Source organism: Felis catus, chromosome C1, assembly GCF_018350175.1.
Source record: "Felis catus isolate Fca126 chromosome C1, F.catus_Fca126_mat1.0, whole genome shotgun sequence".
Taxonomy (NCBI): domain Eukaryota; kingdom Metazoa; phylum Chordata; class Mammalia; order Carnivora; family Felidae; genus Felis; species Felis catus.
In genome coordinates this window covers 220,678,439-220,700,460 of record NC_058375.1, presented here as the reverse complement: position 1 = coordinate 220,700,460, position 22,022 = coordinate 220,678,439, and the positions used below count along the sequence as shown (strand labels likewise).

The window sequence follows — 22,022 nt, the reverse complement described above, 5'->3', positions numbered from 1 at the left end:
AAATTCAGGTTCCCACTGAGTAGTTTTTCTCCCGGTTATAGATCATCGTTCCCTGCTTCTTGGCATGCATAATAATTTTTTTTATCAGATTCTAGACATTTCTACATCGTGGAGTGTCTGAATTATGCCTTCTTCTTAGAAAGCATGTTGGGCTTTAGTTTGGCAGGCAGCAAATTACTTGAGATAATTTGATCCTTGAGACCTGGTTTTAAGCTTTCCTAGAGTTACTCTAGAGTAGATGTCGCTCCAGGGACAGTGAAGCCTGCTGCTGAAGTATGATTTCTTTGGGGTCTCTACTGAATGTCTGGGAGGGAGGGATCGAGAGGACTCTCTTCTGGCTGGTTGATGCACAAATACCTTCTTTTATGTGAGCTTTGGGAACCTGTGTCTTCTTTGCCTGGACTGCATGGGGACAGACTAGTTCTCTACAAAGACTCAAGGGAACCTCTGCTACCCAGCAGCTATTTCCTTTCCAGAACTCTGCTCCACGACGTCCAGCCGCTTCAAACTACCCAAACTCTGGCCTCCATCTCCTCAAGTCATGAAAGCTGCTTGGGTCCTACCTCCCAAAGCCTGAAATCTGGAAACTGCCTCTGGGCAGATTTGGAGTGATGATAGGTTTCCTCTTGTATGTTTCCCTTCTCTCCGTGATCACAGCCGTGCACTGCCTGCTGTACAATGTCTGAAAACAGTTATTTTCATACATTTTGTTCGGTTTTTGAGTTGTTATTTACAGTGAGAGTTTAAAGGTACCCTTGTAGCTTCCATCGTGGCTGAATGTGGAAGTGCCGGAAGTTTCTTCTTTTGTGTATTAGCTATCTCGAAGTTTATTTTTCAATTTTCTTTTTTTAAGTTATTTTCATTTTATTTTATTTTCTTTAGAGAGAGCGTGAGCAGGCAGATGTGTGTGCAAGCAGGGGAGGGGCAGAAGAGGAGAGAGAGAGAATCTCAAGCAGTCTCTACACCTAGCACAGAGCCAGACGTGGGATGTTATCTCACGACCTGAGACAAAATCAGGAGTTGGTCGATGAACAGACTGAGCCCCCTGAGTGCCCCTCTTTTGAAGTTTTCTAAACACAGGTCTTTAATGATCTTTTATTGATTTTTAATTGTGTTCAAATTACACGATCCATTTGACACAGAGTCTTTGACATTTATTAGGAGTTGTTTTGTGACCTACTACGTGGTGAAATGTTGTAAATGTTCCATGGGTGTTAGAAAAGGGACCGTTTCTCTCATTTTCCAGAGGAAGACAGCACCTGTGTTCATCAGTTCGTGATTATCACGTTCAGATTTTCTGCATCTTTGCTAATTATGTCTGCTTGATCTGTCGGTTAGTGAGGGATTCGTGAAAATTCCCGTCATGATAAGTTAATGAATTCTTTCGTGTAGCATGACTCTCAACCTTGGTTTTATGTTTTCATCGTGTTGTCTCTCTGGGACCGTTCTGAGTAATTTTTTCTGATATGTTTTCCAGTTCATTAATTCTCTGCTCAGCTTCATTCAATTTGCTGATTAATATGTCTGCTAAGTTTTGAAATTTGAATGGTTACATTTTCATTTCTAAAAGTTCTGCACGGTTTTGGCCCCATATTTTACACCATCATTTCCCATTCCTGTTTATTTCTCTAAGCATTTTAGGCACACGTATTTTATAATCTGTGGCTGACAATTCCAGTATCTGTAATCTTCGATAGTCCAGGATGAAGATCTAATTCTGGTTCTTTTTTCGTTTCCTTTTCTACCCCCCAGCCCACCCCCACCCCCCACCGGAACTCTTGCTCACGGTGAATTGCTTCTCTGGCGTTTGGGTAATATTTAATTGTGAGCATCCGTTTGACTGATCTTCATCTGTGGGAATCCTGGTGACCCGAGAAGAGGAAGCTGTTTCTTTTATTTATCATCATTATTTTTTAGTCTTTATTTTTGAGAGAGAGAGAGAGAGAGAGAGAGAGAGAGAGAGAGATTGCGTGTGAGTGTGGGGGAGGGGCAGAGAGAGACAGAGGATCTGAAGCAGACTTTCGCACTGTCAGCACAGAGCCCGATGCGGGACTTCAACCCACCGACTGTGAGATCATGACCTGAGCCGAAGACACTTAATCAGCTGAGCACCCCCCGCCCCAGGCGCCCCGAGGGCTAAGCTGTTTCTCAGGAGATTTGTTCTTGTGGTTGTGATGTGCTGTATCGGCTGAGCCCCGCTTTGAGGTCACTTCTCAAACTTGGGTTTCACTGATCATGCAGGGGTCGCAGATTTGAGACCCAAACCTGCACGAGGACAGGTCTGTGACCTCGGAGTCTCGGAAACACTGGCTTTTCCACCCCAGGGAGCTGAGAGGTGTCGCAGTAATTCCCCTGGGTCCCTTTGATGGCAGGTGGCTTTTCCCCAGCCTTCCATGTCACACGATTTGGTTCCACTTCCAACTTTGTGTGTGTTTGAGGCCACGCCCTCCAGCCTCCATTCAGCAGGCAAAACCCAGAAAAAATTCACCTGTTTTCCTTGTTGATTGAGAAATACGACTTTTATTTATTCATCTATCTATCTATCTATCTATCTATCATTTATCTATTTATAATTTCCTATTCTATTCTAGAGAGAGAGTGAGAGCAGGGGAGAGTCGGTTGCTCAGCCGACTGAGCCATTCGGGCACCCCTAGAAATACTAACTTTGATGAGCCAACTGTTTTTGTCTTTGCACATGCCGGTGTTTGCCAACCAAAAGGAGGTCTGTTTATCTACTTATTTGCCTGGGCCATTTGGTAATGAAAACAAATTCTGTAAGTGTGACCACAGCCTAGAAGGGTCAGATACAGCCGCCAAACCTGTTTATGGAATCAGCAGGTGTCCGTCTCTGTCCCCGTCCCCATCAGCGCTCTCTCTCTCTCTCTCTCTCTCTCTCTCTCTCTCTCTCTCTCCTGTTGTGTCGTGCTCAGTCGCTCCATCGTTCCGCGGTGCTAAATAATGTGCTTATTCTGCCGAATGGTGTTTGCCTGGTTTGGAAGTTGCATAAGTGGAATTATAAAGTGTGTACCTTTTGTGTTTGAGTCCTCTTTTCTCAGCGTTACGTTTGTGAGATTCGTCCATTTATCTTCTCTCCCTCTTGAAATGCCACCAAAATAAGGGCAAAGGTAAACTCAAGAAAGACCTAAACTCTTCGGGCGGGAAGAAAGACCAGAGAAGGCACAGTAACCGCATTTTGGAAAATGAAAAGCCGAACCCTCGTGGTGACTGACGGCAGACTCAGGACAGCCGGACCCCAAGGAGGCCGAGGGGAAACCGGGAGGCGACCTGTGGTGTCCCCACAAGGCCTAGGACCTGGGCACCCAGCTGCCTGTGGCAGTGAGGGCGAGATTCAAGGGGACCTGCCCGAAGTCTGCTTAAGGGGCAGCTGGATTCCCAAGGCTTCTCCACTGCTCCTTCTCTATCTCTTTCCACCTTTCTAACCCTTCGGCCGTGACTTAGTCAGTGCTCACCAGTGACTGATTCAGTGACCGAGTCCAGCCCCCTCCCTAGTAGAGTTTTTCTTGAATCTCCAGCCCCCTGCCCTATCAGAGGCTCCGCTGCTGGTCCACAGACCTGGGCCTTTCTCCAGGAAAACTCTCCTGAAGGTCCCCCCCTGGCGAACCTGCAGCTCCCTGAGGGACGCCGGGGTCTGAACCTGCTTGGGAACAGTGAAGCGCCCCCCACCCCCGGGACGGTGTGAACCCCCCCCCCACCCCAGGCTTGTGGTTCAGCCGAATCCCACAGTTTTCGTATGCTGTATCCTCACTGTTGTTCGGTTCAAAATAGTTTCTCATATCTGATGAGTTTTGTTTGTTTGTTTGTCCCATGGGTTATTTAGAATTGTACTGCTTCATGTCCGAGCAGTTGGGGGATGTTGTAAGTTGTTTTGTTTTGTTCCGTTTTATGCACCTTATGAGTATAATTTTTATTTATTTATTTATTTATTTATTTATTTATTTTCTTAATGTTTATTTATATTTGAGAAAAAGAGACAGAGAGGGCACAAGCCGGGGAGGGGCAGAGAGAGAGGGAGACACAGAATCCAAAGCAGGCTCCAGGCTCCAGGCTGTCGGCACAGAGCCCGACGCGGGGCTCAAACACACGGACCGTGAGATCATGACCTGAGCCGAAGTCGGACGCTTAACCGTCCACCCAGTTACGCTTAACAGGATGCTTAACTGAGCCACCCAGGGGCCCCTTGATTTTAATTTTAAATTGAAATTTGTTAGAGTTTGATTTATGGCTAGCATATGGCTAATTTTAGTACGTGTTGCATGCATTTTAAAAGAATGTGTGCGATATATATTTTTCCTTCTCAGTAGCTGATGGAACACGCAAACCAAAAAATTATATTGTTTTATTTTCAACCTCTCTGTGTCTTTTTATTTAAGGTGTCTCTTGGCAACAACATAGAGTCTTTAAAGATCTGTTTCGACAATTACATTTTACTGGGAGTGTTTACTTCATACAAATTTCGTCTATACTAATGGGGCTTTTGCCTGCAGTCTTAAGTCTTCATTTTCCACTTGGCCTAACTTTTGTTGTTGTTGTTCTGTGTTTCCTCCTTAGTTGCCTTCTATTGGATTAACAACAAGATTTACATTTTTTCCTGTTTTTTTCTTGCTGCTAAATTGTTTCTTTTTCTGCTCTTTTGATGATTACCTTAGCAGTTGAAACACGTATACTTGAGAGTCTAATATAAATTGTTGCTTTTCCGCTTACCTGATAATGCTGACGCCTGAGCCCTGTCTCGTGGCTTCCGTCATTGCTGCAGAGAAGTCAGTTGTCAGGCTTGTTTTCGTCCCTTTAAAGGTTATATGTCTCTTTTTTTTTGCCTGGCTGTTTTTAGGATTCTTCATTTTTGGTACTCAGCAGTTTTATTATGATGCACCTTCATGTAGATTTCTTTGTGTTTATCCTGCTTTGCCTTTGCAAGGCTGCTTGAATCTGTGGGTTGATCTGTTTCAGCAATTGTGTGTATGTATGCACATACATATGTATTTAAACTGTTTATTTATTTATTTTGAGAGTGTGTGTGTGTGAGTAGGGGAGGGGCAGAGAGAGAGAGAGAGAGAGAGAGAGAGAGAGAGAGAATCCTAAGCAGGCTCCATGCTGTCAGCACAGAGCCCGATTCAAGGCTTGATCTCACAAACTGTGAGATCATGACCTGAGCCAAAATCAAGAGTTAGATGCTCAACCGACTGAGCCACCGGGGCGCCCCTTGCTTCAGCAATTTATTTGTATTTTTTAAAATATTTTTTTAACTTTTACATTTATTTATTTTTTGAGAGACATAGAGAGACAGAGCACACGTTGGGGAGGGGCAGAGAGAGAGGGAGACACAGAATCCGAAGCAGGCTCCAGGCTCCGAGCTGTCAGCACAGAGCCCGACGCGGGGCTCGAACTCACAAACTGCGAGATCGTGACCTGAGCCGAAGTCGGATGCTTAACCGACTGAGCCACCCAGGCGCCCCTAAAATATTTTTTAAAGTTTATGTTTTGAGAGGTGGGGGGAGAGGCAGAGAGAGATGGAGAAAGAGAGTCCCAAGCTGGCTTTGTGGCGTCAGGACAGAGCCCAATGTGGGGCTCGAATTCGTGAACCACGAGATCATGACCTGAGCCAAAATCAATAGTCAGGTGTTTAACTGAGTGAGCCACCCAGGCACCCCAGCTTCAGCAATTTCAGACAATCATTATCTTTTTAAGTATTGATTCTCTCCTATTTCTTCTCCTTTTCGATTCCAATTACACGCATGTTAGGCTGCTTCACTGTGGCCGATATCACTCTGACTCTACTTTCTGTATTCTCCGTTCACTTTTTCCTCTGTTCTGTAATTTCTGCTGGCCTGTCCTCCAGTTCATGAACACTGCCTTCAGCTGTGTCTAATCTCTTGACCTCTTAATGTCAGTTATTGTGTTTTCAGTTCTAGAATTTCCATTAGAAATTCTTTGTTATCGTTTCAAGTCTTCTTGCAAAATTCTTCATTTTTTTCCATTTAATTTCTCCGTACTTTTCTCCTTATTTTGAATATATAAGTTGTGGTCATTTTAAAGTCCTTGTTTGATAACTCCTAGATCTGGATCATGTGTAGATATGTTTCTTTTTTTTCCCCCCCAATTTGTTTTGAATCCTATAGTCCTGTCTTTTCTCATGTCCTATGACTTTGGATGTATTGTCAGACCCTGCCTGTTAAAACACTGTAGAGGTTCTGGATGGTTTGCTCCTTTCCTTCCAGACGGGCAGAGTAGACGGTCATCCCTGATTCAGGCAGAGACTAAGCGGAGTCAGGGAAGCCTTGCAGTTTGGGTAAGGTTAATCCTCCCTGTGGCTCTGGCCTCCCTTTAGACTGTGTGCTTCCCCGGGCTTTCAAACCAGGCTGTGGTGTGATCACCAAGAGGATCCTGAGTGCTAATCCCTGTCTCCTTAACACCTGAGACTGCAAAAGACTCCTGGTGGACTTTTAGAAGCTTTCTGCTTGAGATTTTAAACTCCACCCCTCATACCCTCAGAGTTCGGCACATGTCTTAAGGCTTGAACTGGCCAAGCGCAGTTCCCCACTCCTTCTTTCTCCTGGGATTTTGGTCTCTCAAGTGTGCTGCTTTTGACCAAAAGCTCAGCGGGTTTCTCCATCCCTCGGCAACGGCCCTCTGCCTGGGAAGACTCCAGATTCCCAGCCTCTTGCCCTGTGCCCAGAATGCAAACGCATTTAAGGAGAAAGTGCTGTAGAGTGCTGGAATGTTGTCTCCCGCCCTGGCAGCCCCCCGTCTCCGGAATCTTGGCCTCCTCGCCTGCATGGTTTCAGTAGCTCTTTGATCCCTTCCAACAGATTGTGAGATTTCACCCACCTTCTCCAGCTGGGCATGGTGGGAGGGGCACTGCTGTGCTGACGCCGTTCTGCTGCCTGCTCTGCTATCCGGGCTTCGGGCTAATGCACGGTCTCCACCCCAGCGCCATAAGCGTGGTCTTCGTTCTTGCAATGCTTTCAAAAGCAAAGTTCTTGCTCTATTTTTTAATTTTTAATTTTTTTTTCAACGTTTATTTATTTTTGGGACAGAGAGAGACAGAGCATGAACGGGGGAGGGGCAGAGAGAGAGGGAGACACAGAATCAGAAACAGGCTCCAGGCTCTGAGCCATCAGCCCAGAGCCTGACGCGGGGCTTGAACTCACGGACCGCGAGATCGTGACCTGGCTGAAGTCAGACGCTTAACCGACTGCGCCACCCAGGCGCCCCTTTTAATTTTTAAAAATATTTATTTTTGAGTGAGAGAGACCTAGCATGAGTGGGGGAGGGGCAGAGAGACGGAGACACAGAATCTGAAGCAGGCTCCAGGCTCCCAGCTGTCAGCACAGAGCCCGGCGCGGGGCTCGAACCCACGAACTGCGAGATTACGACCTGAGCCGAAGTCAGATGCTCAACCGACTGAGCCCCCCAGGCACCCCTTTAGCTCTATTTTTTAATATGGGGGAGCCAATCGTTCCAATACCATCCTCACCCTGTTACCTGAAATGCTGTTTTATCGTCTGTCTGTCTCTGGTCAGGCTTAGTCTTTTCTGTCGATCTCTGTGCCTGTGTCATTACTGGACTTCGCAACTTGTAGCTTTACAGCTAGTCTGATACCTGGTAGGGTATGCCCTTTGTCCTTATTTTCCACAGCTGTCTTTCGAACTTTTGCAACATGCCACTGAAAATCCTGTTGGAGTATTTTGCTTATTGGAATCGCACTGAAATAATGTAGCTAAATTTGGGGAGAGCTGAAAATTTTGCAATATTGAATTGAACATCTGCTCTCATAAATATTTTCCTCATTCGTAATGATTTCTTATTTCGGTGCTGAACATTACTTACTCTACAGATATAGCCTCTTTTTTAATGTTTACTTATTGATTTTGAGAGACAGAGGGGGAGACGGAGTCCCAAGCACTGTCAGCGCGGAGCCCGACGGGGCTCAAACCCACAGACCTCGAGATCATGACCTGAGCCGAATCAGGAGTCGGAGGCTTCACTCACTGAGCCACCCAGGCGCCCCAGCCTCCTTTTTTAGGGCACAAGGCACGCTGGTAAATGCTGGAAATGTCGTTCCAATTTACATTCTCCCCAGGAATTCGTGACCTTGGTCTCGCTCTTCCCACCCCGGCTGGAATGTCCTAAGACTTTTCCCCGTTTCAAGGGCACAGAGATTTTCCAGCATGAGGAAGCAGATGGTCAGGGAGGCACGTCCCTCCAGTCCCCGCCTGGGTGGTCGCTCGCGGAGGGAGGAAGGGGAAATTATTGGGAGCGCTCGGGGCTGTGTGGACAAGCGCTGCGGCTGTAAGGGGCGCCGGGGTGTGGCGGGCGAGCCCAGACCCCCTGCTCCTCCCCATCCGCCTGGGCTCCCGCTCGCGCCCTGCGCTTGCTGGCCCTCCGCGGTCGGCTGCCCTGGGCTGCCTGCTCTCCCTGCAGCCTGTGGAAGAGCTGAGGCTGCCTGAGGGGATGGGTTCCGCCCCGTGTTCCGGGGAGTTCTGAGGGGTCGAGGCCCTGGCCCTGAGAGGGCCTGGGAGTTTATCGCCTGAAACCTGCACCGATCCCCACCCCCGGGGGGCTCCCCTCCGCCTGCACCGAGAGGCCCCCCGAGAGGCCCCGGGACACGCCGCAGGCCCCTCTGCTCTTGGTCCTGGGTCCCCAGAGGTCCTCACGGGCGGGGGTTGGGTCCTTGCTGGAAAGGGGTCTTCGGGGCAGATTCTCCCGAGGGTGGGAGTCGCAGGTGAGGAGGGTGAGGCAGGAGGTGCCCCTTCCGGGAGGGCGGATTTCGCGGAGCCTCAGTGTGGGCGAGTCTGAAGGCCTGTCCCCGAGCCCTTGCTCTACTTGGATGCCTCCGGTGACGGGGGGTTCGCAGCTAAACGGCCTTGTGAGTTCATTTCAGACGGCTGAAGCCCCGAGCGCCTCTTCGGGTGAGGCTGAGCTGTTTCCCGGCGCTTCTGGCCGTTCCCGTAAACACCAGCTCTCTGCCCCGAGCTTGTCCCTCTCTGTGTCCCCAGGGGCCCGTCCCTCGGGCCCCCGGCCCCCCTGGGGTGGCCCGCCGCAGCCTCAGGCCGGCAGCCCCGGCGGTGCCCTGTGGGGACGGCCTTTCACCGTGGCCATGGCGGCAGCAGAGTTCCGCAGGGAGTTTTCTGCCAGCTTTAATCGGGGGCCCGGGACCCGAGGCTCCGACTCACTTTGGGGGCCACCCACCTCAGCCTGTCATTTCACAGGTGGGTAAACCGAGGCCCAGGGGCTAAGTCACACAGCGGAGATAAAGGCAGGACCTGGACCGGGTCCTCCGGTCCCCGCTTTGCCCCTAATTGTCTATGACGCAATTTGCTCCTCATCAACGGACGTCGATGTGGCTTCGGGAATACCCCGGGCGCCTTCGGCACGAGCCGTGCGCAGTGGCCCATGACGCCGACACGCAGACCCGTGTCTCGTTGCCGAGGGCTGCCTGCCCCGTCCTTTCGATCTGCTCTCGAGCGAATCGTTTCCTTCCCTGCTAGTGTGGAGGCCATACTCGTGGTTGCGGCTGCCAGCGAGAACCCCGGGGGGTAGGGTGTGGTAGGAGACTCTGGAACCCTGTTCGATTTTGAAGCACACCTTGACGACCCTGCTCGATGCCTCGAAGGCCCAGACTACCTAAGGGTCACGCTCCCGCTCAAAGAGCATCTGTGTCTCACGACGGCTGTGCCCGCTGCCCGCGTGCCCGCCGGGTCCCTGGCCAGATGGGCGAGGCCAGGGCTCAGGAGCGTGAGTCTGAGGGCACCGGGGCTCTATGTCTGCTGCTGCCTGTGGCTGTCCGACCCTCTTCATTCCGGGCCCTGCCTTGTCCTGGCGTCTGGGGCTGGGGGACCGTGGCGGGGGCGCTCAAGAGACCCGGTTGGCAGCATTTTCTGTGGAAACAGATGCCTGAAGGTGGTTCTGTTCCCGGGACCCCCTGGAAGCTTCCCTGGGCCCACTGGCCGTGAGGGGACGCGTGCGTCTCCACAGGCCCCTGTCTCTGCCTCGGGAGGCTTGCCGGTGAGTCATCTGGTCTTCGGCAGCTGTGGCTTTAGGGAAAACAAGATTTTTCTGTACCTTTGTGATTCCTGTGAATATTCACCCGTCCCCCCCACCGGGTGGGGTTTGGGGCTCTGTGTGCCCCGGCATCATGGGATCGTCCCCTTGTGCCAGTCCCCGCACCGCTGTGCGTGCCTCCCCCCACCCCGCCCCCGGCCTCCCCGGGGTCCCCCAGGCGGCTTCTTTCTCTGCCCCCCTGCCCTGACCTTGGCACGCGGGGAGTCGAGCACAGTCCGATGTCTGGAGGAAGCTCACCGGCGCCTCGCTGGCGTCGAGGCCTGGAGGGAGGGCTGGCGGCCTGTGCTCCGCCGTGAGTCCTGCCCACCCGCGCCCGCCCCGCTTCCGGGGCTCCCTCCAGGAGCCTCAGTCTGGGCACGCAGGGTGGGCAGGGGGATGTGCAGGGGCCGCCTCCCGCAGGGAACGATGAGGTGTCATGTGCCCCCCAACAGGCACAGGCCTGCTCCCCCTGCGGCCCCGTCCTCGGCCTCCTTCCTCCTGTCCCGTCTCGCCCGGGTCTTGCCGCAAAGACTGTTTGCCCGCCCCTGGCCTGTGGGCTTCCAGCGCCCAGACACTGTCGTGTCCAGCTGGCGGGAGCCCAGCCCGGGCCTGCATCCTCGGGGAGCCGCTTCCTTGGCGTGAGCGTGAGGCTGACCTCCAAAGGGATGTGAAGGTCGGCCTCGCACTCGCCGAGGTTGTCACAGAGCAGGCCTGGTGGCGCCGGGGCTCCAGCAACCGTGTCTGTCCTGCGTGTCGTCCTTTGGTTGGTTCCTAAACTTCTCACCAAGTAGCACATGTGGACGTGGCACCCGAGGCAGCGGGGCTGAGGCTCCTTGGGAGGGACAGAGGGACAGAGGGACGGCCCCGCTTGCCCCCCCCTCCCTGCTCCCGGCTCTGGTGTGTGCTCCCCCGTCTCTCAAGTCTGCTCAGGTGGCCATTTCTTTGGTTTCTGGATTTAGCTAATCTGTTTTTTTGCCTTTAATGTTGATTTATTTTGAGCGCGAGAGAGTGTGTGAGTGTGGGAGGGACAGAGAGAGAGGGAGAGAGAAAGAGAATCCCAAGCAGTCTCTGCGCTGTCAGCACAGAGCCCGACGCGGGGAGCGAACCCCCAAACCGTGAGATCACAACCTGAGCTGAAGTCGGGGGCTTAACCGACGGAGCCCCCCGGGCGCCCCTGGGTTTAGCTACTCTGGAGGTTCAGCTGTCCCGTAGTATCGCTCCAGCAGAGACCCTCCCCCCCCCACCCCGGCCCGACAACTCCATCCCCATCTTCCTGCCGCATTTCCTGTGCGGTTCCTGAGTTAGAACTTTGTGTTTGCAGCGGTAGGACCAGTAAGGACCCTTCTCTGCTCCGCACGTGCCTCCTCTGCTCTCGTCAAACCCTGTGACACTCTGACAGCCACTTCTCCCTGGCCTCGGACCTAGCCTCCCTCCCGCTGGCGTCACTGGTGTCCCCTCCCATCAGGGGTGTCCCCCTGAGGCAGCCCCAGTGTCCTCCTGGGACCCCCTGCGCCATCCCCTGGGCCCGGACCCGCGTCTTCCTCACGCTCCCTGTTCGCTCCCGCACTTGCCGGAGCACAGATCCCGGCACGTTCCACAGTCTTCCGGGTCTTCGTTCTCCTCACACTCGACTGGCAGCCGGCTGAGTTTAGAACTGGTGGCCGGACACCTCTCCTCGGCAGTCTGGAAGCGTCTCCTCATCACCATGTGGCCGAGGAGATACGGATACCGCTCTGATTCTCCATCCTCTGTGGTCTGCTGTGCCTCTGGAAGCTTATGGAATCTTCCCTTTAACCCTGAAGTTCTGAAATTTCACGATTTGCCTGGTGTGTGACATTTCACGGCCGGCAGGGTGGGTAGGCCCTTTGAATTCGGAGACGGGACTGGCAGTCCGGGGAGGTTTGCTTGAATTATCTCTTCAGTGGCTGCTTTTCACTGACCCTCGAATTCTGTCCGTCCCCTTTCATGGAAAATTGGTAATTCCAACTTTTAAAGTTCCTGTTTTCATTTCGAAGAACCGCCTTATTCGTTAAACGGTCCTCTTACAAATAGCGTCCTCCCCTCACTCGTGGACCTGGTAGCTTTGCTTTCTGAGAACATTAGTTACAAGGCGTTAAGAGAACACTTTCCTTCTGTTCTCTGCACTGTCTCTTGCCGTTGCGTTCATTGTCTGGTTGTTTTCGCCTCTGTTTCTTGCCGGAGGGTATGGTCCTGGCTGCTTTCCCCAGACGAGAGCCCCGCACGGGGTTCCCGCCGCCCGGCATTTCCGTGGCCTTCGTTCAGCCCCTCTCCAGTGGGCGCTCCGCACCTGCCCTCGTCCGGCTCTCGGGCGCCCCGGGCCGGGCAGGGCCTCTGACCTCCTGCCCGGTGGTGGTGGAGGGCAGGGTCCTGGATGTCCGCAGGGGGAGGGTGGGGGGCTAGGGGTCCTCACCGGCCTGCCCGAGCTGCTGTAACAGAGTTCCACAGACCGGTGGCTCAGGGAACAGAGACATATCGTCTCCCGGTCCGGAGGCCGGAAACCCGAGATCAGGTGTGAACAGGGCTGGTTCCTACTGAGGCCGTCGGGGAGACTGTTCTGGGCTTTCCGGCTCCTGGTGTTTGCTGTCACCTTTGCCGTTCCTTAGCCTGTGGAGGCATCGCCCCGATCTCCGCCTTTGTCTCCACAAGGTGCTCTCCTTGTGTCTCTGTGTCTTTTCATAAGGACTCTGTATTGGGTCGGGGGCTCATCCGACTCCAGTGTGACCTCATCTTAACCAGTAACGTCTGCAAGGGCCCCGTCTCCAGATAAGGCCACGTTCTGAGGTCCTGGGGTTTAGGACTTCAACGCAGGAATTTTGACGGGACGTAAGTCAACCCATAGCAGGTTTAATGCTGATTTTCCACAAACACCCGCCTTTGATCCCACCCAGACGCGAGCCTTCGGAGGCACCTGGAGTCTTTCCAGGTCCCGCGGCGTGAATCGGCTTATTTCTTGTTGGGCTCTGGATTTCCCAGGCTCGCTAAGCCAGGCTCCACTCATCCTGTCTGCTTTCTTGTCTAAAATGTGTGGTGTTTCGCGTCTGTGGCCGCCCTCTCCGGTTCCTGGCCCCTGTGGTGTGGGTACTTAGGGGGATTTCGGAAGGGAGAAGGTTCAGTCCCCAACTGGAAACACTGTTCTGCCTTTGGATATTGCTTCTAATTCGTGTCTCCCTTTCTCCCAAGGTGTCTCCGCCCTCGCCAGGGCTCCCAGCGCTGCTGAGGGTGACCAACGAAGGCCGGAGAGATGGCCGGGGCCTCGGTGAAGGTGGCGGTGCGTGTCCGCCCCTTCAATTCCAGGGAGATGAGCCGAGACTCCAAGTGCATCATCCAGATGTCTGGAAGCACCACCAGTGAGTATGGGTCGTGATGGCGTTGTCGTCGGCTGCTGGGCGCTCAGGGCCAAGGGTCCTGGGCCTACCCCCCAAGACACAGCAGCCGCCCTGGCCCCCACCTCCCTCTTTGTCCACCTGGTGTGTTGGCTCCCTGGGGGCAGCAGTGGCCAATCACCAGCGGGGCGGGAAGGCTAAAGTGACAGAGATGTGTCCTCTCCCGGTTCTGAAGGCCAGTGTCGGAGATCAAGGCACTGACAGGGCCGTGCTGCCTCTGAGGTCCTAGAGGAGGCAGCTTCTGCTGGTCTGGCCATCTGGGCCTGTAGCCGGCATCTTCAGGTGACCGTCACGTGAGAGCACGGATCGCCTGGGAGGTGGGCGGGGGATGGGCATTAAGGAGGACACTTGTTGGGACGAGCGCTGGGGATCCCACGTGAGTGACGAATCACTGAATTTCTGTTCCCAAAACCGGTATCACACTATATTTTAGCTAAAAGCCCGACCAAGACAAAACCCCGCTGATCACTGGATTTAGGACCCACCCTAATCCAGTCTGATCTCATGGTAACGACTAATTACATCTTCAACAGCTCTCTTTCCAAATAAGGTCATGTTCTGAGGCTCAGGGTGGACGTGAATTTGGGGGCACGCTTTCCAACCCAGTACGCGAGGTTACTGGTGTCTCATCGTGTTTCAGCTGCCCTCCATTGACACATTCTTTTATTTCTGTCTGTCCTTTGGCCTTGTGACTGTAAGTGGCCTCAAAACTGCCTGAGAAGTAGGAGGCCTGCAGTCAACACGTGGACAGTAAGAGATAAGATGATGGTTTCACGGTCAGATGTGCCCCGAAGGGTTTCTTTAGGGCACATGCAGGCTGCTGGAGTCCAGGGGAGCACTCACTCCGAGTCTGGGGAGCACTCACTCCGAGTCCGGGGAGCACTCACTCCGAGTCCGGGGAGCACTCTCTCTGAGACTGTCCTTTGCTCTTTTGCTTTGAACTTTCGTGTTGAGTGGCAGCATGCGTGCAGACGCGTGCAGGCAGAGCACAGCGCGTAGCCCGGAGGTCTCACAGCCTGAGCAGAGCATTGCCAGACCCCCCCCACCTCCAGCCACCTGGAAGGCCCCCTACCCCTTGCTTCTCACCCGTGGGTTAGCGGGGCTTGTCTAGGGTCCCGTGGAAACTGCAGCCATGTTTGGCTGATATCTCCCGCTGACTGATAGCCTGTCCCCACAACCGCTGACGTACGACGAGAATTCAGGGCTCAGCCAGGCGCTTCGCCCCCGGGGTCCCTCAAGCGGCTAAGGCAGCTGTCACCCGCGGGCTCCGGGGTACAAGCTGTCCTGTGTGCTCGACGCCAGCTGCTCACTCCGCGCCTCGTCCTTAGGTCGTGGGGTGGATGGAGGCCTCGCCCGTCCTCGGGTGCCCTGCACCCCCACGTAACCCTACCCCGCCTGTTAGCCACCAGGTTGGAGGGAGGGGCTGGCCGAGGGGAGGGCGTGTGGAGGGCGTGAGGACTGGGGAGTCTCTGGGAATGTTCTGGGCCCCTTTAGTCTCCGTGGGAGGGGGAGGGGCCGGGAGGTGGCGCCCTATGTCCCTTCGTCCGTGTGGGCAGGTTGTGGAGGCCCCCGGGTTTTGTCGCGGCTTTCAGGAACCGAGTCGCCTCCGCTTGGTCCCTGGAAGCAGACCCTGACGGGAGGATTCGGGAGGGTTTACCGGGGAAGTGGTCCGGGACACGTGGGGAGGGAACGTGGAAATGCGGAGGGCGCTGATGCCTGGGGGGCAGGGGGCACCACAGGCGGTGGGGGCCGGCACCGGGACCCCCTGACCTAGAGAATGCATCTCTGAGTCATTGTCCCCAGAGGCTGGCTGCCTGTCCGGCGTCTCCCCAGCGTGAGCTGAGGGTCGGTCCAGGGGCCTGCTTTCCTCGCGGCCAGAGAAGGTGCTCAGGAGGGTGACTCTCACCTTAGAGGTGGGAAGCCAAGAGCTGCACAAGAACTGGGACCCCTGGGTGGGAACCATGACCCCTGGTGGGACCCGTGATCCCTGGTGGGAACCATGACCCCTGGTGGGACCCGTGACCCTTGGTGGGACCCATGAACCCTGGTGAGAACTGTGACCCCTGGTGAGAACCGTGACCCCTGGCAGGAACCGTGACCCAGGGTGGGAAGGTGACCTCTTGGGTGAGAACGGTGACCCCTGGTGGGAACTGAGACCTCTAGTAGGGGCTCTGGCCCTGGGTGGGCAGTGGACACCGGCCCAAGGAGCTGACAGGGTCTGTCATGTCAGTGTTGGATGACCCAGGACACCGGGAATGACTATGGGGGTCCCTGCTCACACCTGGGCCAGGCCTGAGCAGCACAGTCGCCACCTTCGACAGTAGCTGAGGGTCTTGGCCTGAGGGGTTCACAGGCAACCAAACCCTGTAAGAGCCTGCAGAATAAACAGAAAGAACAAAACATCAGAATCGGACCCCTGTCTCCCCTGGAACTTGGGAGTGGTCTAGGACAGGATGGGATGGGTGTCATGGAAGCAAATGGCTGGAGGACATGATGGGCCGTGGGGGGTGAAAACTCTGACCTACCTCTGGCCTGAGAGACAGAGAGAGAGACAGAGATGAAGAGACAGACAGGGAGGGAGAGGAGTGTCAGAAGAATGGATAATCAGGACACTTGCTTTGGGAGCTATTTTCATTTTCAGAGAAAACAAAGCAGTGATGGTACTGATAGAAAGTGCTAGAAGCCAGGTCAGAAGTGGGGGTGAAGGCTGAGGAAACCCAGAGGCAAGGAGAGTGCCCTCCAGCCCTTAGCACAGAAGAGCGTGTCTGAGGAACAGGGTCAGAGGGCAGGACGGGCTTTATTCCTGGCCGCCCCGGGGCAGAACTGCGCAGGTGGGTGGACACCCACGGAGGCGGGGTTTGGGCGGCCACCTTGCCAGTGTCTGTGGGGCCTATGAGAAAGGGTGGGGACGATGCTCCGCTGGGTAAGGCTGTGCGAGGCCTCGAGGGCCAGCAGAGAAGTGTTGAGCAGGGAGCCACTCTCCCCAGTGATACACCCGGTGGGCTCCGTAAGTGGATTTGCCCAACGGCATCCGGTGCCAGGCCGTGAGTGTCAGGGATGTGACATATTTCTTGAACCTCAAGACTAGGTGTGCACAGGAGATGCCACGTCCCTAAATGTACCCCTTGAACCTCCATCGTGAGGCGCAGATTAGAAGCATTTAGAGGTGAACTGAATTTCTCGTCCCATACTCACTGCCTGGATGAACAATACCGTTCACTGGAAAATTCCAAAACTAGTAATTTTGTGAGCCAACCAAATCGTATGCAGCGTATGCTTCTGTGCCTACGTGGCAGGTCTGGTGTAGGTTACTCAGGGGTACAGAGGTCCTGTGAGTACCCCCACATCCCCGCTTTACATAAGAACAGACTGAAACTTCTGGAAGGGTTTGCTCTCTTCTCTCTGAGTCCCGGCTATACAGAGGAACCCTCAGGATTGGGGGCCCCCCACCCCTGCCCCTGTACCCCTGGGGCCCCGAAGCGAGGCTGGGCCTGGATCTCAGCATCTCTTGTGTCCATTTCAGACTGGCCTTCATTCCTGGACCCTCTGCACCAGTGGGAAAATTCATTTTCCCAGGAAAAAAAAGCTGGGATGGAAATTATTTTCCCAGAAACCAGAAGTGTGAGATCAGGCTGTCCATGGGGCCGGCTTCCTCTGAGGCTCTGCGAGCATCCGTTCCTGGCCTGTCTCCTGCCTGTGGGGGCTGCCAGCGGGCCTGGGCTTGCCTCCGTCCTCACGTGGCCTTTTCCCTACGTGTCTGCTTGTCTGTCTGTGCTTTCCCTTCTTGTAAGGACCCCGGTCACTGAATGTACGGCCCACCCTAATCTGCATGATCTCATCCTAACTAATTACATCTGCCAAGACCTTTTTTCCAAAGGTCACTTTCTGGGGTTCCAGGTAGATGTGAATTTGGGGAGGACGCTGTTCACCCAGGACACTGCCTCTGGAGCAGAAGGCCATGGCAGGGCTGATCATCCAGGGCCTGCCCCCAGCCCTGCCAGGCCCCACAGGCCCACACCCAGCCCGACCTTCCTGCCTCCAGCCCTCCTCCTGGATGCTGGCGAGCTCGTCCTGGTGGGCATCAGGCAATGCACCGCCATTCTGGATGGTCCGCTGGAATATTCCGGGCCCTTCTCCTCTGCTCATAGTGGTCTTTCTCCCAAAGGCCTTTGTCAACCAGCAGCCCTGTGCACAGACCCAGGTGTTGCAAACACCTAATTCATCTAAGTCAGCCCCTATTTGCCATCACTGTTCTAGAATGTTCTTGGCTCCAAATAGAGTGAAACTGGGAACAGAAGGCCACCAAAGGGAACTCGGCAGTGGCTGAGGAGGCAGTGGTGCTGCTGCAGGCCTGTTCATGGGAGGAACGGCCGATGCGGTGTCAGGGAGGAGCCCTGGGACAGCTGCCTTCTCTCCTGGATGCCTGCCACCCGATAGGGTCACCATGGCCATTCCGCTCACAGGGTCACAGCGGTGACCTTGTTTGCTGTCCCCAGGGGGATGAGGACCGTTTCCGAGGCACAGACGGGGAAACCGAGGCTCTGTGAGGGCCTGTCATCACATGTGGCCATGCAGGAAAGTGGACAGGGGGCCCCTTCATGTTGTCAGCAAGCGTGTGCTGGGCACGAGCTTCCAGGCATGTGTCCTCTCTCTCTCTCTCTCTCTCTCTCTCTCTCTCTCTCTCTCTGTCACACACGCACATACACACTCACCTACCTGCTGGCGATTTACATGGAACAAGTAACAAGTACTCTCCCCACGGAGCCCTAGGGGGGCAGGACAGAGGCTCTTACCACCCTCAGGGGTGATGTTCCAGCAGGGAGGCAGACCTTGCACACGTGGATGAGGGCTGTGCCTTGCAGAATCGAGAGGGCACGGTGATGGGGTGCAGAGGGGCTAGCCAGGGTGCAGGGGGCTGGCCGGGATGCAGGGGGTTGTCCCGGGTGCAGGGGGATGGCCGAGTGCAGCAGGGCTGGCCGGGTGCAGCAGGGTTGACCAGGGTGCAGCAGGGCTGGCCGGGGTGCAGGGGGTTGTCCCGGGTGCAGGGGGATGGCCGAGTGCAGCAGGGCTGGCCGGGGTGCAGGGGGTTGGCCAGGGTGCAGGGGGCTGGCTGGGGCAGCAGGGCTGGCTGGGGTGCAGGGGGTTGGCTGGGGAGCAGTAGGGCTGGCCGGGTGCAGCAGGGTTGGCCGGTGTGCAGAGGGCTGGCTGGGGCAGCAGGGCTGGCCGGGGTGCAGGGGGCTGGCCAGGGTGCAGGGGGTTGGCCGGGGTGCAGGGGGCTGGCTGGGGCAGCAGGGCTGGCCGGGGTGCAGGGGGTTGGCCGGGGTGCAGGGGGTTGGCTGGGGTGCAGGGGGGCTAGCTGGGGTGCAGCAGGGCTGGCCAGGGCACAGGGGCTGTGAACCAGATCAGATGGCCACGGAGCCTCCTTGTCTGTCGGGAGAAAGTGAGGAGGGGGCTGTCCCGTGCGCGAGGAATGCCAGCGGCCGGGTGTGGGACTCTCTGTTCCCCGAGGCCCCGCCGAGGTCCCGCTCCATGAGGGTGGCCGCCTCCTAAATCCTGCACGTTTGAGGCAGCGGCCTGCTGGTAAGGCAGCTCGCTTGTGCACATGCGCCCTCACGCTCACACACACACTCTCTCACTACACTCTCACACGCTGTCTCACACGTGCTCACACGCTCTCACATACACACACTTGCACACACCCCCACGCGCTTATGCGCTCACACGCTTACACGCTCACACTCTCCCACACACACCTGTCGCCTGATTTACGTGGTATAAATCTCTCCCCTCGGCTAGTTTCGAACTGCAACGGTTTGACAGCAGGCTCACAAAAGTCTTCAGTGTTTGGCTGGAAGGGGCCCAAGCAGCACACGCTGGCTCGTGGGGCCTGAGGTCGCAGGGACATTGAGACGGAGACGAACGGCTTCCGTTCCGCTGTAGCCCGGCCGTCCCTTCCCTGTTCCAGCTGCCCCCACACACATGTCTGTCCCTTGCAGGCGTGCACCCCGGGCGGCTCTCCCGGTACTGTGTGCTCGTTGGAGGGGCCCCAGCCCCCCCAGGCTTGGTGGGAGCCCGTCCCCGGCTCGGCGAGCCCCCGAGGACCCCCCTCCCTCCTCCCTCCTCAATCCCAGACAAGGAGAAACTCAAGACCCTGGCAAAGGAAGCTGTTTCTCCGGCGAAATCGGCTGTGTCTGGGCATGCAGGGGGCGGGGGGCAGGGTCGGTGTGCCAGGTGGGCCCGGGTCTGCCCAGGGAGCAGGGTTGGGGAGCGGGCCTGTCCAAGGACCCGGGATAGGGATCAGGGCCTGTTTTGGGAGCAGGGTAGGCGGGCCAGGCCTGCAAGGCAGGGAGGTGAGGAGCAGAGGGGACCGGGTCCCTGCTGCGTGAGCCATGGGAGGCCTAGCCCGGACTTTGCGTGGGGGGGGGTGCCGTGATTGTTGTTTCCACGGCGCTGGCATTATCTGCGCTCGGGGTTCCGGTGGCTGTGTCCCCAGGTCCCAGCAGGAGTGGACAGCAGGACAGCCTGCTCTCCTTGGCCTTGCTCCTGGAGGCAGCAGGGATGTGACCCCCTCGAGGCCCCAAGGACAGCGCTGGGGTGGTCAGTCACCTGCTCCTTCCTGCTAGCTTCCCCAAGGTGCTGGTTATCTCCCGGAACTCCTCAAACCTGGGGTCTGGGTCCCAAAGCCAAGTCAGCCCTGGGGACAGGGCTTCAGGGGATGCCCGTGCTGGGAGCAGGCCCGTCAACCAGAGCAAGTGGGCCCCGGGGCCTGCCCGCACAGGCCCCCGGCCCCAGAGTCCTCCGTCAAGGTCAACGCAGACCTCAGAGGTTCAGACGGTGCTCCGGTAGGCAGCGGGCGGAGTGGCTCAATGGGGGTGGAGGTCTCAGTCCCTCCTGCCTGGCCACAGAGCAGTCACCTCTTGCAGGCCTGGGGCAACGGGGGCAGAGCAGGCTCGGGCCGGGGGCCGCTGGGACGCGTGGCAGGCACCAGCTGGTGTGTGACGGCACCAGCACGCATTCGTGGCCTCGTTCCCAGGGCTGCCTCTGGTCAGCCCGGGGTGCAGCCCGCTGCGGGGGCGGGGCAGGCACAGGTCGGCACCGGGGGGCCCGTGAGTGCGAGCCTGGAGGGAGCCTGCAGGCACAGGCCGGGAGGAGCAGGCGGTGGAGGCTGTGATGGGGTGCCCCAGCGGGGACAGCCAGGGCCGCACACAGCACACGGGAGCCACATGGGAACGACAGGGCCCGGAGGAAGCAGAGCACGACCGTGCCGGGCTGCCCAGCCTGCCCGGCCTTCTGGCTGCTTCCAGGGCACGTGTACGTGGAGCGGATGTGTAAGACCCAGAGGCGTGGGCGGCGAGGGAGGCTGGACCGAGCGGTGGGGGTGGGCTGCAGGCTCCACCCGACAGGAAAGGGGCAGACGTGGCTTGTCTGCCTGGAATTGGAGCCCTGGCCCCATCCCACTGTGGGGGGCTTGTCTGGGGCCAGAGGCCACCGGGGACCCCACCTCCCTGCCCTGGGTACCTCCTGGTGGGTATGGACCACATACTGGTCGTCTCTCCCCCAGCACAGCATTAACTGCCACGCCTGTTCCCCCCCCCCGCCCCCTCCGCAGCCATCATTAACCCCAAACAGCCCAAGGAGACACCCAAAAGCTTCAGCTTCGACTACTCCTACTGGTCACACACCTCGGTAAGCCCAGGGCTGGGATCCAGGGGGGCGGGCTGCAGTCGTGTGGATGCTTGCTGTGTGGGCCTTAACCAGTCCCTTAACCTCTCTGAGCTCATGACCTGGGACATGAGGGTGGGACAGGGGAAGGGGCCAGCAGCACCTGCCCGGGGTGGGGGGGGAAGGGGCCTACCTCCTCAAGTCCCCGTGTGCTTGAAAGGTCACCCTGAGCAGTGACAGGCATGGTTATGGTAACGCCCTGGACCTGCCTAAATAATCCTCTGTTGGGAGAGCATCCGGCCGCCGTAACCGATCTGTGGGTTCCCAGGGCCTCCAGCCCCACCACTTTTCATTCCCAAGGCTGCCAACCCAGCCTTGATTTTGAGCCTTATGTCCCATGTTCCTGCCTCGGAGCCTTCACACAGGCAGTTCCTTCTGCTGAGATGCCCTTCCGCCCCGCCAGCCCCTCCCAACCCCTCCCTCAGGAAGCTGCACCCCGCCAGGCAGGATTAGGTCCCCTGTCCGGGGCATCTGCGCGCCGGGGTGTGGGGCGGGCGTCCCTCACCAGTGGGAGGCCTCGGGCTGCGAGGCGGGTGCTCGGAGAACACCGCGGGCTGAGCCTCGGGCGCACCTGGCCTCCTACAGCCTCGCTCCCTGTTGTCTTGCAGCCGGAGGACATCAAGTACGCGTCACAGAAGCAGGTGTACCGGGACATCGGCGAGGAGATGCTGCAGCACGCCTTCGAGGGCTACAACGTGTGCATCTTCGCCTACGGGCAGACCGGGGCTGGCAAGTCCTACACCATGATGGGCAAGCAGGAGAAGGACCAGCAGGGCATCATCCCGCAGGCACGCGGGACCCGGGGCTGGGGCGGGAGGCCGGGGGAGGGCAGCA

General features: G+C 56.5%; 1 protein-coding gene and 1 long non-coding RNA gene across 19 annotated transcripts in view; one reads left to right on the top strand and one right to left on the bottom strand.

Moving 5' to 3' along the window:
• KIF1A (kinesin family member 1A) overlaps positions 1 to 22,022 on the top strand; it is a 100,973-nt gene that overhangs the window by 13,213 nt on the left and 65,738 nt on the right. For all 18 annotated transcript variants that reach the window (XM_023259973.2, XM_023259987.2, XM_023259986.2 and 15 more), the window contains exons 2-4: positions 13,264 to 13,430; positions 21,076 to 21,152; positions 21,797 to 21,976. In XM_023259973.2, coding sequence (XP_023115741.2) covers positions 13,325 to 13,430; positions 21,076 to 21,152; positions 21,797 to 21,976 — 363 coding nt within the window. In that variant the 5' untranslated portion in view covers positions 13,264 to 13,324. The remainder of the gene's footprint in view (positions 1 to 13,263; positions 13,431 to 21,075; positions 21,153 to 21,796; positions 21,977 to 22,022) is intronic.
• On the bottom strand, positions 13,869 to 19,864 carry LOC123379332. The gene is made up of 2 exons (XR_006583686.1): positions 19,220 to 19,864; positions 13,869 to 15,840 (listed from the first exon to the last, which is right to left on the bottom strand). It is a non-coding gene; the product is annotated as an uncharacterized LOC123379332 (long non-coding RNA).